This window comes from Buceros rhinoceros, unplaced genomic scaffold (assembly GCF_000710305.1).
Source record: "Buceros rhinoceros silvestris isolate BGI_N320 unplaced genomic scaffold, ASM71030v1 scaffold22134, whole genome shotgun sequence".
In the NCBI taxonomy this organism is placed as follows: domain Eukaryota; kingdom Metazoa; phylum Chordata; class Aves; order Bucerotiformes; family Bucerotidae; genus Buceros; species Buceros rhinoceros.
The window spans coordinates 13,432-31,430 of NW_010410530.1; the positions used below are offsets into that span (position 1 = coordinate 13,432).

The 17,999-nt window shown below is 37.9% G+C and overlaps 1 protein-coding gene across 1 annotated transcript in view; it reads right to left on the reverse strand.

Annotated features, from left to right (window-relative positions):
* LOC104493052 (histone acetyltransferase p300-like) overlaps positions 1–17,982 on the reverse strand; it is a 31,378-nt gene extending 13,396 nt beyond the window's left edge. The window contains exons 1-2 of the mRNA XM_010135666.1: positions 17,571–17,982; positions 2,804–3,462 (exon numbers count right to left, since the gene is read on the reverse strand). Coding sequence (XP_010133968.1) covers positions 2,804–3,462; positions 17,571–17,664 — 753 coding nt within the window. The 5' untranslated portion in view covers positions 17,665–17,982. The remainder of the gene's footprint in view (positions 1–2,803; positions 3,463–17,570) is intronic.
* Positions 17,983–17,999: the final 17 nt, after the last annotated feature.

Consider the following 17,999-nt stretch of genomic DNA (forward strand, 5'->3'; position numbering starts at 1 on the left):
TGGCATGCACACAGAATTGCTTCTTTGTATGTCAGTGACTACTTACATCACACATAAAAGTACAGCAATAGACCACACAATGTAAGCAACAGATTATGATAGTAGAAGTTTAAGTACAGCAGGTGACCCCAAATCAATCCCTTACATTGATATTTGGGATTTTGAGTCCTAAAAAGTAACATACACAACTAGAAAAGTTGGTAACTACATGTCCAATGTGTAAATCAAGTGTTCCACTCTATTGCTAGCCTGTGTTTTGGGAGGAGAGGAAGAAAAAACTTTAGTAACTCCACAGGACAACAGAACAAAAGCAGAAACTTTGCTTTCCAAATTGACTAGCCACTTGGAGTTCTTCTTCGCTGTTAGAAGAGTATAACACCCTCCCTCCAATTATTTAACATCACAGGAAACCTCAGCTATTCCTCCATACAAACCACAGCAGACAACACACCTCTGTTTTACAGAGGGAGAACTCAGAGGCAACCCTCCCTCCCATCACCTAGAAGGGCTGACTTTGGCAAGCTAACATGACGATGTTGAACACAATCGAAGTGTCTGGTCTATTTTTTTTTCTCCTACTGAAGGACAGCTCCTGGATAATGCACTTTTTTTGCAGTGATGAAGGAAACCTACAGAAGATACTACACAAACTCCCACATTAACAGCAACACAGTACTAAATTTACCAATAAAAAACCCCCGCCTTTTAAAAACAACTGCTTATGGTGCTCTGTTTTCATCTACTTTTTGAAGATTTGTAGGTGGGGAAAACAAACAAAAGCAGATGGATGGAGAGATGAAAAGGTCAGACATTACTGTTGTCAGATTTTACTAACTCCACTGCATGAAGTGAAACACAGGCTCTCTGCCAACAACCAAACCAACTGAAGACATTCTGGAATTTCAGCCTCCATTTCAGACTGTTTTTCCTCATCCAACAGTTTCAACTCCTTTATGAGGGCTCTACCTACCATACTTACACTAAAAGTCTCAAGTTTTATTAACAATTAAAGAACTCATAAGTAATTTTAACCAATCTGGTACTACGAACTAAAAAACGGAAGTTATGTATTTGGTCTCAATATTTCCAAAAGCGCAAAGTGTTATTTTAGATGTACAGCACATTTTGGAATTTAAGAAAAAAAACCAATTTACTTTGGACTACACCAGTCAAAAGCTTTGATTTTGTGTCCTTTCTTTATTTTTCCTAGATAAATGAGTTTACCATAGAGCACAGTCCTACTTTAGCTCTGGTAAGAAAGGATTAAGTAGCATTTCACCCAAATACCCAAGACATCAATTTCCGACCTCTGAAGACAACTTTCTGAAGATCAAAGTCTCTTTTTCAGTGAGACATTATATCATTTCAATATAACAATACTTCAAAGTAGTTACATATTTTTTCCACTGTAAACTGCATACAAATTTCTACTGTAGCAATCGAGCTTTGTAACAACTTTCCAATCAGGCAAAAATACTTGCAATGACCAGACCACAAAATCAAATGTGTGTGTGTGTGTGTATATATATATTAGAACCACTGTTAGCAGCACACTGAGCCTAAGCAAACAGCTAGGATCAAAAAACTTCATAATTAATAACATCCGTGAGAAACTAAAATCATCTTACTTAATATATTAAAGCATAACAAAATCACTAATACACACAAGTAACAAATTTTCATTTATGTTTCAAAAATGTTTATAGACTTGTTACTTATCATTCCAAGCCCTCCAAGTGGACTGACTTTAGGTATTCCAAGATAAGATTTTCTCAGGTATTGCAAAGCACCTTGGAGAAATTTTCCCCTCATTAGCTAAAAATCATAAAATACCCACCTAAAGTGAACTGAAACATTTAAGTATTTTCTAGGCTTTTGATCAAAACACTAAAAACTGAAGAAATACTCAAGTCGTTCCCTATTTTAAAAAAGATAATTGTGCATGACAAATTAAATTTAGAAGTGTCCTTGTCACTTAAACCTCTAGATCTTCCCTTGTCTTTCTTTTCAGCGATTCCATGACAACAACTTTCTTTCAATCTCCTAAATTATGGACTCCATGATCTTGAAGGTCTCTTCCAACCAGATGATTCTATGAAAATACATCTATTTCCCTCTCCAACATTAAAAAAAAATTTTCTTCAGCTTTCTGGTTTACTGTCCTACAGAAAAAGCCTTAAAACTAGAACTGAGTTGGATTAACAAGTCTTTTAAGAACCCAACATTTGTCTTCAGGTGTTTACACAAGTATTCATTCTCCAGTATTAACTCAAATACTATTTCTTAACAAGGGCAATGTATGTCTTAGCACACAGAGCGTACCAGACCATTCAAACTTATATGTGCCTCTTCACATCTGCTTCAGCATAAACACTCTGCTGATCTCAGACAACACATACTGTCATTAAGGGTCATACAGAAAAAAGCACAACATCAAAAAGGTCCTGATGGATTCCTATCACACTCACAATACCAGTGTCTCATTAGCTGGGAAAATACATTTGTGGACAAAGCACAGAACCGAATAAAATACAACCAAGTTACTTTTCAGTGTTGTTGATAATCTATACTGCCATAAAATTTCTAAAATAGGCTTCTGATTCTAGCAATAACCTTGCTTGTTTTGCAAGACTTAGTTTTTGCCTGCCATGACTGACACAAATTCCACTTTAGCAGCATATAAACTACTTACCACATAATCCAGGACTCTTAAAAAGAAAAAATTTATTCCACAGAACCCATACTACAAAGCAAAGTCAACAAGAAGAAGGAAGGTAATAAAGACAAGTTTATCATGTCTTACCTTGTTCATGGCGCCAGGCTGTGGCCCTCTCAGTCCAGCCTGTCCTCCCATTTGCGGGGAACCTTGCTGCAGTGTCTCAGCCAACAAGTTACCAGCACTACCCATTCCTGGGTTTGGGTATGGCATATTAGGACGCCCTCTGCCTGCTCCAATTGAACCATTCATGACTTGCCCCTGCATCATCCCCTGTCCGTTGCCTGCTGCCAACATCCCAGGATTCATGCCAGCATTCATCCCTGTGTTCATTCCCATGCCAGGCTGGTTAACTGGACTGTTTACTGTTGGCATCATTCCTGCTGTGGATTGGGCTGAAGGACCCTGGTTTGGTCCACTTGCACCCATTGCCATGTTGGGAGAAGTCAACCCAGCCTGTGCCATGGGGCTTTTCACCATGCTGTTTAACATTCCCATTCCAGGACTACTTTGTTGGGTTTGACTGGCCATGCCCTGGCCAGGGGCACCAACCCCCATATTGAGATTCGGGGAGCTACCAGCCCGTAAAAGTTCAGACAGCTGCTTGTGTTTAGAGGCAGCATCTTGTGCCAGGCCAAGGCTGGTCTGCAGCTGATTAATGTCACCACCATTGGTGAGTCCCAGTTCTGTGGAGCTGATCAGTTCATCTGGCAAGTCATGTTCCAGATCAAAGAGTGATCCAAAATCTGGAAAACAAAACAAATTTTACATGAGGTCAGAGCAATCAGTAGTGTCCTGAAAAAATCTTGTTCATTAGTTTCTACTTTTTAATTTAAATTAATTAATAAAATTTTATTTGCTATATTCCAGCAAAATCCCCATATCGGTCAGTACTGAAAACTATCCAAATTGTCATCTTTACAGAGTCTAAACTAGAGAACACCATTCAACTTCACTCTTCTACAGCAATTTATGCTGAAAGATCAGTGAGTATCTCAGACTATGATCTCTGAACTTGAGATATTTCACAAAGAAGGAGAGAAAAAAATCCCATATTAAAAAAATCCCACAGTTAGCCAATGGAATCAAACAAAAATTATTTAAAAGTTAATGGGAAATCACTGTCTTTAATTTTTAACTTTTATTGAATTCTGTCACTTTTGGAACAGACATAGCTTCCAAAAAAGTTTACTATTTATAAAATAATAGATGTTTGGTTGTGAGGTTTTGTTTTGGATTTGTTGTTGTTTGTTTTTTTAATCTTCCACATCCAGTCATTCCCAGCACAGAAGAGCAAAATTCCACTGAACTTCAGAGGACAGCCAGTATCTTCCCACAATGAACACTGTCAGAAAACAATCAAAGTAACCCTCCTGGCCACAAAGCTCTGAAAAAACACTACAATGAAAAAAAAAAAAAAAAAAAAAAAAAAAAAAAAAAAAAAAAAAAAATCACATTCACATGTCAAGAGCCCATGCAAAGCAATCCCCAAGGTGAACAACTGGAGAAAGATTATTTGGGATATACATATAGAGAGAGTATTACATAGTACCCAGAATCAATTTGCTCAAGAAAACAAGAAGTGCTTATGGCTGCAGAAGCAGCACACACCTTGATCTGTATATCTAATCTATGGCAGTTAAAACAAAAATAGCCTATAAAGTGTATGGCTAAAAGTTGAGCCACTGTCTGACATAGCTACACACAAACAGGCTGTAAAGCTTAGTACTTGGAATGTGAAAATACGTAGTAAAAGAGGGTTTTTTTTGATCTTAGCTATTGGAGCATTTCAGCACCACTTCTGCCAGAAAGGTCATTTCATGGATGTTCTGTAAGAGGTACTGCACCGCATTTTCAAAAACTTCAGATCTAGGCAACAACCTAAAGCACTACTCATTATCTCAGCAACTACATTGAAAAGGAAACGTCAGTTACACCTAATCCTAAAGAGGCTGGCAAGATGCCTTCATCCAAATATTAATGGAAAAAGACTACCGTTAAACAGCATATAAATCAGAAAAGCTCATCAGCATTAGAAATCTCTTCAAAATGTTTCACATGAAACCATACCCAAACTGCCAAACTCCAGTACTAACAGAAGTTCTACAGCTTCGAAACTGTTATCACAGATAAGATCATGACTTAAGAATTCTAAAAATACGGTATGAGGTTGGTTGGCAATAATGCAGGTATACCACAACAGAGGAGATTTTAACTCCATTTCTATATTCTTCCTTACTGCAAAGTACCACAAACAGAATGAAAATTTCCACTAAAAAACTGTTTTAAACTATTAAAATCCATTAGCCCATTCTTCATTAATGTAAATCTCATGCTAAAAGATACACTTCGCAACACATACTAAGGACTGATCTTTCATTTGCATCACTGGTATTCTTCAGCCTGACTGGTATTTTTGAAAATTTAGACGTAAATTCAGAATATTAAGCTTCATCCAAATTCTCCTCCATTTAAAATGATTTATTTATGGTTTTATATCAGTAGAGTTACCTTGAAATGTGCACACATCCCTCCAAAAGAATTACAATTCTCAGTGGTTAGCTTAAGAATTAAATATTCATGAACATGGGAAAAGTTACAGTGGAAGAGACCCTCAAATTAGAGGGGAGATCAAGGAAATGGAGAAAGCAATCAAAAAAACCCCAATGACAGTAGCTTTACATCGAATAGCTTTAACAGGCATCTTAAGATGCCTGTTAGGATGCCTTTAACAGGCAAATGTTGAAGCACTACATCCAGAAAACACTAATGACCTGACCAACAGCCCATGAGTGAGGAAGGAGTTAAAAATACTAGTGGTAATTCACAAGTCTGCCATCCAGAAAAAAACAGTTCTTCTTGATGATGAACAAACATAACTGAAAATGAAAGTTAAATGTCTGGGAGAAACATGAGCCAGCAAAATCCCTGTACCTATGACATAACCATAATGGCAGCACACAGCAACCTCCCATCTGCAAACTGGGAAACAGCTGTTGAGGCAAAGATGTCCATGCAGCTCAAAGGCCAGTTTTGTGACTGACTGTAGATGGGGAAAGAACTTCCGCTCTTGAACAGACACATCTTCCAGGACAGGGTGAGTCCCAAAACAAAAATCCCCACTTCACTTTTCTTGAGATCAGACCACTGTGTATTAAGCCTTTCACAAATCCACCTGGAAAGTGATCAGTAAATGTCTAAATATGAAGAACTAATCCTTTTTTCAAACCATCACAGTATATTATCTCAAAGACCCACTTAGATGACTTCATATATAACACTGTGAACAGGCAGTTCAATTCTTGTTCTGAGAGACAAAGATTTACTGATCTTTCTTGCCTCTTCATGAAGGGGAATGAGAAGGTAATTCCAGCTTGAAGGCTTACTCACACATATTCAGCTGTAGTATCCAGGTACAAGCTCCCTGAGCTCCCTGTCTGGTCATTCTGTGCCACCCATGAACAGGAAGAAAAATATCACTAGAACTTAAGGTGTTCTTAAATCTTTTTATTAATGTCTCAAAACACAACAATTCAACAGCTACATTAAAAAAACCACCAAAACCCCCCACAAACAAAAACAAACTCCCCCCCAAACCTAAATTGTTGTGAGATAATCCCAAATGGATTAGTCCTTTACGTCAAAAAAGGTGAACTGTTCTTTCCATATAAAACTAACTTGTTAGGATTTTTAATCAGAGAATACACAACAGAAGATTCATCATAAAAGAAAACTACCAGCTACAAGCCAAAATTGTAGGTAGCAATTACTAACAATGCAATATTCTGATGTGAGTTTGCTCTTTTAAAAAGTCTTTCCAAAAACAAAACTTCAAACTCTTCTTCAGCCAGTAGATACACAAGAAAACTAAAAAAACTTGCAGTTGTCTGGTCAATTACAAACAGTACATTTTTGGTCAGCTGCCAAGAGACAGAAGTTTTCAGATATAGGACTGAAACAGTCTCAAAAAGATGGTAAGATCAGTAAGACTTTGTGTGTATCTAGCAACACTGCAATCTATTTCACAATCTTCCACACATAATATGTATCCTAAAGCCCACTGCAGAGAGTTCCGCCTATGAACAATCCAAAAACTGACAAGGCTGGGCCAGACAGCTCGCAGACTATGTAGACTCACACAAGAGCCAAAGGCACAGCTTAAGACAATGGCCGTAAATACCCAGAGAACCAAACGACTTTGCAGTACACTGAGTCCACTGCTAGCCTTGCAACCTATTTCACTAAGTATACACACAAAGATTTCTTATGAACAAAATAAAGCTTGTGAGAAGGTGAAGGAAGCAGATTAGTCCTGCTAAACTTTCTCTACCAGATTCATAATCCCTCAAGATCTTAGGGTGTAGCCAGACACAGAAAGACTGCGATATAGCAGAAAAGACGGAATCTGGCCTAATAGCTCAAAACTCTCCAGCAATATGCAGACAGCAAGTGGTAGAGCTAAACCTTGATCTCAGTAGAGCGGCACAGAGTGATTCCATGTTATGTTATCTATGTACTATTAGTATATTTCTTTCCACAAGTAACAAGACATAGAACAGATTGCTACTGCCACCTACAATTCAAAGGAAGGAGAGGAAAGTACCTCCACAAAACAACACCTAAGCAGGTAATGAGAAAGTCTTAACCTGAGGTAGTCTCAACATGCAAAGGCATATAATAACTCCTTTCAGGAGCTGTACCACTACTGAATGCTTAAGAAAGTCTTCTTTTGTGAAGTCAAGAAACCGGCCTGACTTGCCCTGACTACATTAGATCTGTAGTGAGAAAGTGCATCAGGAAAGACAGTAGATGGAGCAGGACCATTTCTTTCAATGGCAGTCCAGTTAGACTGGATTAAGTAATATTAACTGCACCCTAAACTGTGAGAAGGAAACTATAAAAAAAAATATCAGTGTGCTAACTTGTGTTGCATACTATGGATTATCATCTTAGTTTTAGACCCTACTTCTAAGAAGTCTGCCTTTGACTGCATCTAATCCACGAGATTCAAGGTAACTGCGTTGGAAATCCACCTGGCACCACAAAGGACTTTAAACTGGTACAGACTCAGTGTGCAATCAATACCCTTAAGTCAATAAGACAGTGGTGCCTTATCAAGCAATCAATTTTCAAATGAGTTGAAGTAGTTATTTCAAGCTAGTTTTACGGTGAGAGCACCTGGCAGCACCAATGACGTAACAGCTTTAAGACCATGCAAGGCAAGGTAGAGGTTTCTGACAATGCTTACATCAGGAAAACACATCCATACCAGAAACTTCGAAAGAAACTGACATGTGGGTTCAAGTGGCCCACCCTGCTATCTTCTGTGTGCTTTCTAGCCTAGTCATAATTCACTTGTTTTCTCATTTCTGGATTAAGACAACAAACCTCTGTTCACTTTTCAGAATGAAACAGGCATTCTATCAATATGGAGATAATCTGGTTCTAGCAAATAGGCTGCAGTGAGTAACACCAGTTTTCTAAGAATTTGCCCACATGCTACAAAAACATGAACACTTTACTCTCATGCATACTGCACTCTTGGACTCAAGTTCAACCATTCAGTCTAAAAGAAGAATGTGAGGCGATACCTGAAGACCCTGTGTGCCAGACATGCAAGAAAAAAACCCCTTACTCTAGTGCTTACCTCGTTGTTGATCTTACAGAGGTAAGAGACTACAGTTCCTGTTCCCACATCCCATTTTTTATATTATATTCTGAACACAGACATATCAAATTAGAAAGCTGCTGAACAGTCACCTTTTTGCACAAATGTTTCTGGGCTCCAGAAACCTATCAGTGAATCAAATTATATCACAGTTGTTAGATTCACAATGAAACAAGTGGACAAGGCTTAATATGGGACACTGAATACAAAGCATGCATGTGACAGGGTTGAAAGACGCCACAGACGACGTTGGACTACACAGAAAACATGATACCTTTGCTGTGTTTTCAGACAAAGAATAACAAGAAGATACTGAGATCTGAGTTTTTCCTGCATTGCAACGTGAAAGCTATCCAAGCAAACAGGGCCTAAATGTTACAAAGTGCCAAGAGGACACAACTAATATTCTAGAGAAAACAGCAGTTCAAGCTTCCAGTCAAGCACGAGCATTACAGGCCCTAAAATGTATTGTCTGAAATGCTCTTAAAAAAACAACCAGAACTCAAACCATAAAAATAAAGGCAGAACAAGATAAGGAGATACATTCTCACAAGACAGGTCTCAGGTATCCATGAAAACGCAGAAGCAAAGGTGAAGCACAGACCTGAAACGAAGTGCCAATAAAGTCAACAATTCAAGGCCTCTGCGATGGCAGAAAATAAAGCTAGACATGTTCAGACAATTTGTTGAGGGGTAGCCACATCTAAAAATGAGGCAAAACCTTTAAGAATCCTGCCAGGTGGGTGGGGGAGCGCTTTGCTATACGCATTCTGCACATCGGATTTATTCTTACCATTAAAGCCCATTAAGGAGAAGGCTTTTCGTGTAGATCCTCTATGAAGCCACAATTACACAATGGTAGCATGAACTCTAACAAATTTTTTTGTGACTTAAAATACAGAATTAATCTAATCTTCTAACTGGATACAAAATGAAGGGGTAAAAAGTCAATAACAGCCTAAAATATTATGGTCTAAAGTCATCACTGCAACTACTGCTTCCAAAATAGGAGGACATCAGTCCCTACGTAAGCCCCACACTCACCCCCAAAGTGGAACTATGATGCAGAGCTCTTCACTATTGCCTATGCAACAGCAATGGAGAATTCTTACTCTGTATTACACTATTTGGATGACAAGGTCTTCAGCACTAGACTTCAACAATTCTGTTCCTTGCAAAAAACTGGGGAAGCACCGCCTCCTTCCTTCTCTGCTAATCCAGAAAAGACCTGAATTTGTTTACTACAGCAAAAAAACTTGCTAACTTTAAGACTGCAAACAATACAAGCAGAAAACACATCTAAAAAGGACATATCCAAAACCTTGGAAGACAACAAAACATGTTAGCACATCACGGTAGCACACTTCAGGCACAGATTTTTAAAAAACAACCCAACATCTGTTGGTCAAATTCCAATTCACCATCTAGAATGCACACAATTTCATTATAAGTTGTACAACTAAGTCAAAACATAAGTATTTTCCAAGTGCAAACAAAAAGTCATTCTAAAGAAGCAACAATTTACCATTCAACATCTACTGAAGTCCTAAAATTAGGACATGAATGTATTTTTAAGCTATCCTATTTCCTATTCAAACACTGGTATCAAACACATCAACTCTTGCTTAAGGAAAAATGTCTCAGCTTTTCAAAGTCTCAATAATCTGCAAGTTTAAGTCATATGCATCCCAAACTAAAATGCCAATTTTAGTAGACTGATTGATGCATGCTTTTTGCAACTTCAGAAAAAATTTTGTTTACAAACTTCTTATTTTCATTATAATATTCAAAGTTCTTTAAAATCTATTATTTAGGGATACAGATTATAGCAGTTGAAAACTATTGTGAAAATTCAATGGTTTTGATTCTGGAATATGGAAATAAAAGTGGTGTAATCATACACAAAAGACTGGGTGGAAGAATCAAGATACAGTATGTTTAATGTTTTAACATTACTTAAGGGGGAATTTCAGAGACTCCGAGTACCTCCCCATTTACACTGTTACCTAACACAATGCAAGGTACTAGTCTTCCCATCACTGATGATTCAAATAAGCTCAAGTTTTTACATTTTAATTACAAAACTATGAAGTCACACAGTTAGTATCTTCCTATTTGTTTAAATTGCATTGGGCTACCTTTAACTTCAGTGAAAAGTCTAAATTAGTACTCTTATTCCCAAGACAATCCTGTATATGCCACTGAAACTCCCGTAAGACCACCTTACCTTACCTACTGTTGGTCTGTTGTATCATTAAATAGTAAGGATGGCATTCAGTTGAGAGTCTGATAAATTCTGAACACCAGACACACAAGTCTTGAGAGTTAGAGATGCCCAGCTGGTCTGCTGTACATGTAGGCAAAAAATGGGTACACACAGACTAGGAAGGGAACACACTTCTGTGTGCAAACACACTGAATCAGTTTCACTTTGGAAGTGACTGCAAATCAATTTCAAGAAAAGAGTAAAGCTCACTTCATTGTCAAGTTAATGATTTCGAAATGATGCAATCTCTATAATTATCAAAAAGTCAAGTCCATTTTCTGAGTTATTACTGACTTGAGTTCATTCAACACTACTCCTGAGTAAAACCAAAAAAGCAATGCTGCATTATGTAAAAAAAAAACCAAACTCACAAGTAAACAAAAACCAGAAGTCAGCAGATCAGACTTCTTTATCTTGAACCAGTAACTCCACAGAGCTCCTGACATTATATTCAGGAATACGCAAAAGAGAGTTGAGCTTCAGCAGAATTTGTACTGAGCAAACTACACACCAGCACTTCACCAGAATTCTGATTTTTTATTAGAATTCTAAAAAAGAAAAAAAATCCCAAGAATTCTATTATTTGAGTTCACTAACACAGTAAGACTATGTTGTAAGAGCAATTATCTCTTCACTTGGTATTTGGGAGTTCTACAAAGCAAGCAACAGTTAAGTCATGAATTTGCAAGCAAACAGATACAGGTCAAAACTCCACTTACATCTCTTATGGAGATGAAACAAAAGATGCAGTACAGGGTGTTTTACACCATCAAAGGGAAAAAAGCAAAATCATTCTCTGCCCCATTTCACAACCACCAATAACAGAATATAACCTGTGCTGTATTTGAATGTCCTGTACCTAACTTGCACTTTTTTTTTTATAAAATCCTAGTTTAGTCAAATTCAACCTCTTCGTTGTTCCTGTAAACACATCTGACATCAACCAAACCAAACTACTATGATTTGAGCTCATCGGAATTCTACATTTCTTTTCCTGATTTTCTTCAAACAGTTTTGGAAGAAATGCATGCTTGAAGAAGAATATAACACATTACATTTTTAAAGAACTTCGAATACATTCATATGCCAATCCATTTTAAGGAAACTTGTTGCTATTTAGGAAGAGAACAAAGTCATGTAGTCAGATAGGTCTCTTACTGCTCAGGGAGAGGACTTCTGTGAATTGTTCTAGTTCAAGTTCTACAGATTCAATGTAACCACGTAAGGTTTTTTTTTTGTCAGTGCATACAACCATATGCAGAGACAGATGTATTTTACTTCAGCCTGCTGCTCCAGTTTAAGTAAAGACAGAGAAGCCAAATCCTTGGAGACAGGTGTGCATTGTTTATCTGTCAGTGAAATCTATACAGCAAAATTACTCCATTTGTCAAATAATAAATCTAAATGACTTTGGGCCAAGCCCTCTCAGAGGGGGCACTAGTTTGGGTGACGAGAAAGGTTAAAGTAGTATCATTACATTGTTGGAACAAGCACTGAAAGGCTGCTCCTGCTAAAGCAGCTAAGCAAGACACTGAGATGACATGCTGGAGATAATCGAGTAGCCTGCAGAGAAGATGCAAGAAATACACACTCTATCATACTAAATTAAAGTCTAAAGTAATTTTCTACAAGTTGTAAAGGTACAAGAAACCAGAATCTCCACAGCAGAAGCTCAGTGTTTATCCCCAGTAACTTAACGAAACCCACATCCCCTAAAAACATACACTAAACCCAGAAGTCTGCTGGAGCCTTCCCAGATAAACTTTGGTTTTCTGCAAATACACAAGCGACCAATAACCTGAACTAGTGACCCTCTAGACTAAATCCAAACCCTGCTCTAGGACCGTGAGGGACAACATACAAGAATTAGTAGTGGGTTTTTTTTTTAAATCTAAGATTTAAATTCCCAAGTTCAGCAACAAAGGTTTTTCATGCAATATCAAACATGTGAACCTTGCAACTCTAAACTGGTTTTCTAGTCTCAAAGGTTCTTTTCTTCATAAATGCTCAAGATTCATTCACGACATGAACAGTCCTTGCGGTGTAGTGGATATTTCTTTTAAAAAATATTAAGTACTTTTCTAACACGGCTCAGCAAAAGCACATACTTATGCCAGAAACACACAGACAATCCACTTGGTGAAAAGGGGGAAAAAAAAGCAGAGGTACAGGAGTCCGGAAATCTACAAGGTTCAGAAGTCTGTAAGATTTCTTTAAAAAGTTACTAAGCATCATTTGAATGATCATTTACATTTTAAAGAAAATCTTGCACATTTACATTATCTTAATTTATTCCTAATGCAGTTTCTTTGAGAACTAACTTAGCTACAAGACAAATTTTTTCCCATTTTTGCCACGCAAGCATCCACCACTGCAATACTCCATTTACAGTATGTGCCATCCACCAAACCATTATTTTAAGGCATCTGTCATCTCGTAACATCTAATACTTGCAGAAAAAAAAGAAGAGGAAAAAAGTGGCTCTCAAGAAGAAGGGATAAATATACTTCACTGATGTCTGCAAGTTAAATGTAGCTAATGAGTTCGTCTTAAACATTATCCAGAAAATAGACCTGTGAGTAGCATGTACAAACACTAGGAAAAAAAAAAGCTGTCTGAAAACAGAAAATTGTGCATATACCTGTGGAAAAGGCAGTAAGTAAAGATTAATATGATTCATTCTGAGCAAAAAAACATCCTGATACATTTGGAACAAATGAAAGATGAGTATCAGTCAAAATTGCAGTAATCCAGGCAAAAAGTTTCATTACAAGTCTTAGACCTTTGATGTAAGAGAGAGTGAAGTTTTAAAGGTCAGAAGCAGTTCCTGGAAAAAAAAGGAACATACAAACTTTACAAAAGATGGGTACTGAAAGGGAGATTGAAGGTGTGCTATTACTCAGAAAAACATGACTTTCGGACACAGTAAACTGAGGGATCTTAAGGCATATATACCTCAAATAGGTACACTGATCTCTGATATAAAAACATGTGCCAACTAATTGTAGAAAAGTGAGTTCTGATGTCATAGCAAGCTAGGAACAACACTAAACACCTAAACCCCTATTTTGAGATCTAGCAACCCAAAGACACAACTCCATACAACCATGCTGCAGCACAGAGTATACTCCATTTTTATTTCTTGATGAAACACAGCAATTCTGGACCCAAAAAAGCTTTACTTGTGCACAAAAAACAGGTTATTTCTAAAGGGGAGGGGGCCTGTAAAAGATGATTAAACTCTCCCTTCCTGAACAATTTCAGCACATCTGCATTATTCCAGGAAAAATAGAGGGGTTCACAAATAAAAAGGCCAAATTAAAAGAAAAAAACCACCACACCACACCACTGGTTTAAGGCATCCAGGTAAAACTGTATCTTTCTGAAAGAGTCCCACTCATTTACTCAAGAAGATAACTCTTCAGGATGTACTCAAATTATTCTGTTACAGTGGGAGGAAAAATTAGACTGGTATAGACCAGTTTGCTAATACAATGTTTCAGAATGTCTTGTTAGACTAGGTGCAAGATATCAAAATAGTGTTTGTACCAGCACAGAAAGGTAAGCAAAATGAGCTCCACTGGCAGAGTACTTACGTCAGTGTAACCACACTTGTACAGAAGAGCTGTGCTAGCAATGTCACAAACTTCTATCCCATACTAAGGACACTGTACCAAAAGGGCAGCCCACTGCAGAGTTTTAAGACCCTTAGAAAAGACGTCTGGACAAGGTATATAATAATTACCATTCTACTTTGCAACAAATTTAACATTTAAATAGAAAAAATAAGTTGTAGAAAAACCTCTGGCAGTTTAAGGAAATCCAGACTGCTACTCCTGAAGCTATTCTAGAACTACACAACATTTAAGAAAAAAAGAGATCATTCAAAAATTCTAAAACGCTACATGACAATATCAGGACTTTCTAAATTACTTTGAAATGGTTATTACAAAATGCACTACAAATGTTTTAGTTTCCCTGTAAGTCTATGTTATTCTCACCTCCTAAAGAAGGAACTGGCATTAATAAAGCACCTTAAAACTACACTAATACAGTTCATTCTATGGCAAAGCACGAACCATTTAAGACTTCTAAGACTTAAGACTCCTTAAGGAGGAGATGCAGCACTGCAACAGCAGTGGAAAATGTATCTATACTTGGCTGCTGCAAATAAATCAAGCATATTAGGACAATCTTTGCCAACTTTTTTAGAAAACCACCGACACTGGAGTTTAGTACATTCCAAGTCCATAATGCCAGTATCACCCAGGTCTACAGTGAAAACATGAGTGACTTAGAGACTCAACTTAGTCTTCAGTATAAATACACTTAACATCTGCAAGTATGGGAACAAGATAACTAGAGTCAGTCACTGCTTTTAGGTATTTAACAAGCTGAAACAGTATTTCAGATTAAGAAAAGAGTAAAAAAATTAACAGCAAAAGAAACACACTGAAAGATTCACTATGCACATGTGCTGGAAAAAGTTTCATCAATAGTTCAAGTTTCTTACCTTACCTTTCTCCTTCCCTTTCTCTAATGATGCTGTGAATCCAACAGTTTTTAAAAAGAGTGCTTCAGTAAGTACATAAGCACCATGTTATTTATTTTCTATAATTAACTAAGGAGTGGGGACAACAACAGATTCTATAAGTGGAATTTACTTAATGAAAGCTGCTTGCACTATTTCAAAGCAAATTTAAGGAGCAGATAGGTTAAAAAATGTGAACTTCAAAGCAGTTTACCACAACAGCAAGAGACAAAAAAATACACAGTCTCTCAAGCAGCAAACGAAAAAATATAACTCTCAAAACATGCTTATTGGTTAAGAGGCTTGATTTTATTTAAAGAAACAGATACAGTACATTAACGAAACCCCAGAAAGTGGAGCTGCCCCAAATCCAGGTACTAAGTTGTCAACAACAACAACAACAAAAAATCCAGAAGAAATAGTTTTTATATAGCATATATAAAGTGGTTGCCACATTACAAACCTCTGCAGAGCTATCAGGTGATGACAATCTCAAGTCACTTGAGAAAAATTATTCCATTTATGCACTACTGAAACTGTCCAACAATCCCTAGTGTTGCACCATAACTGTAAAAAGTTGATTTATTAAGCTGCCCAGTAAGCCAACAACTAAAACAGACTAAGTTTCTGTGAAAATCTGCACCTGCTAATCTGAAATACATTCACAAATTATCCCGATCTGATTCAATCACAAATGACTTAACTGTTCATCTGAATCAAAGTATGCCTTTAACATCCATATTTTTCAAGTATTGAGACTTCTCTCACAAAAAATATTTTTATTTCACCACTAAACACGGCGAGATAACCACTGCCAGGACAAATTAAAATCGGGTACTATTGAATTAAGTACTGTTTTCCAAGTCTAGCACAAAAAACTCAACAACTAGCTCTAGCTGAGGATCAGCTTCTCCAACACTCTTCTACTCTATTACTAGAGACCTGTTGATATTAGCAATAGTCGTGGACTCCAGTTACAACATAACATTGCTTGTATCTAATATGCTCTAAAAGTTACACACACACTCTTCAAAACTAACACATCATTACCAATAATAGGGAAAGCAAAAAACCAAAATTTTGACCATGATTCCAAGTAGAATCACATCCAATGCTCAACCAAAACCAAACTACTAAAACCTTCTGTCTCCTGTCAAACGAGGAGTTTTTTCTAAAAACAAAACAAGTAACTCTTCCTTTTTCTTGCCACCTGTTAACTGCATTGAATAAGACCACTGGTGGCTTCAGAAATGCCACCACTCACCAGACTGGCATAAGGAGGCCTCCTTCATATCCCATAGGCTAAGAAGATCTAAACTAAATTCAAAGAAACTTCTGTGGGACAGGTAACCAAGTACTCTCATAGCAAAATAAGAGTAAATACTTGCTGGCTTCAGAATAAGCATTAAAAAGCTGAACTATGTTACTTTCTCCCCCCCTGCCAGTACAACCAGCTCATATTTGCTGGGGATTGGGACACCTAAGACTTCCAACCACTAGCTTGCCTTTGCAGCATCACCGAAAACCTTTGCAGGACTGCAGAGAAGCCCCTTTATCTTCACAGCCCTTAAGTCTACAGGGGAATTTCAGACATTTTGGTCTCACAGTAACGATATAGGAGATGCAAGATGAATTACACTCCATATTGATTCTTAATGCAAATAAAGTGAAATAGCACTTAATTTCTAAGAAGATAAGAGTCTCGATAAGCCATATGCCACAAGCTTGCGGAGTGGATTTTGGTTTTAGCTGTTCTTTCCTGAAGTCGATTGTCTATTTGAATCAGAAAAGCAGTTTTTAGATATCCTTCTGCAAGGAAGAGTAAGAAGGAAATCAAATAAGTAGACAGCATGTAAGAAAAAAAAGGAAAATAGCAAAGATATAAATGTCATTTCTAAACGAGCTGTAAAAAATCCCTTGTATATGCAAAATAAAATAAAAAACGAGTCACATTTGTGTGTAATTCAACAATAAGGTGTACAAAAGCATCATCTCTAGGACTATTTTGTATTTCTGCAACTGGCATTAAAGGTACATGCTTAACAAGGAGCTCAGTAATAACTACTATTGTGAAAGACACGAAAATGACAAACTGTTAAGTCTTATCTGCAGTTGATCAAAAGCACAATAAACTGAACAGCTCTGCTTTCAATCACTTAAAAAAAAACCAAAACCCATAAGGCAGAAACATCCGAACACTCTCTCTATGCCATTAAAGCCAATAGGTTGGAAAGGAACGAACACGGCAGAAGCAGACCGACGGAAAAGGACGAAGGCAGGGGCGAGTTAATAGCAGCAAAAGGGAGGAGGAGGTTTAGGCAACGAGGGGAGAAAAGGGCAATAATTGCGGCACCGAGAGGTAGGGAGGGCCTGGGCCCCCGAGACTGACCTGTGCCGTCGCTGGCGGACACGGAGAGCGCCGGTGAGGAGAGTTTAGGCCGCTTGGCTGAAGGCGGGCCCGGCTCCACCACATTCTCGGCCATTTTTAATTCTTTTTTAGACAATCACTCAGAGCAGAAAGACGGCGGGGGGTGAACCCCAAAATCTTCACCTTCTTCTCGGGCCCCGAGTCAGCTGAAGAACAACAATAACGCCGAAAGCGAGCGAGGAGGATCTGGCGGAGGAGGGGGGCCAAGTTCCCCTTTTTCTGCCCCTCGGGCTCCGGGAGGGCGGCAGCGGAGAAGCGGGGCGAAGGTGGGAGCTGGGGCGAGGGGGGAAGAGGCCTCTTCCCCCAGGCGAAAGGGCTGAGCGAAGATGGAAAGCGCAGGTAAAGCCCCCGCCAAAAAAAAGAAAAAAAAAAAGGCTGGCGGGGGTTTTC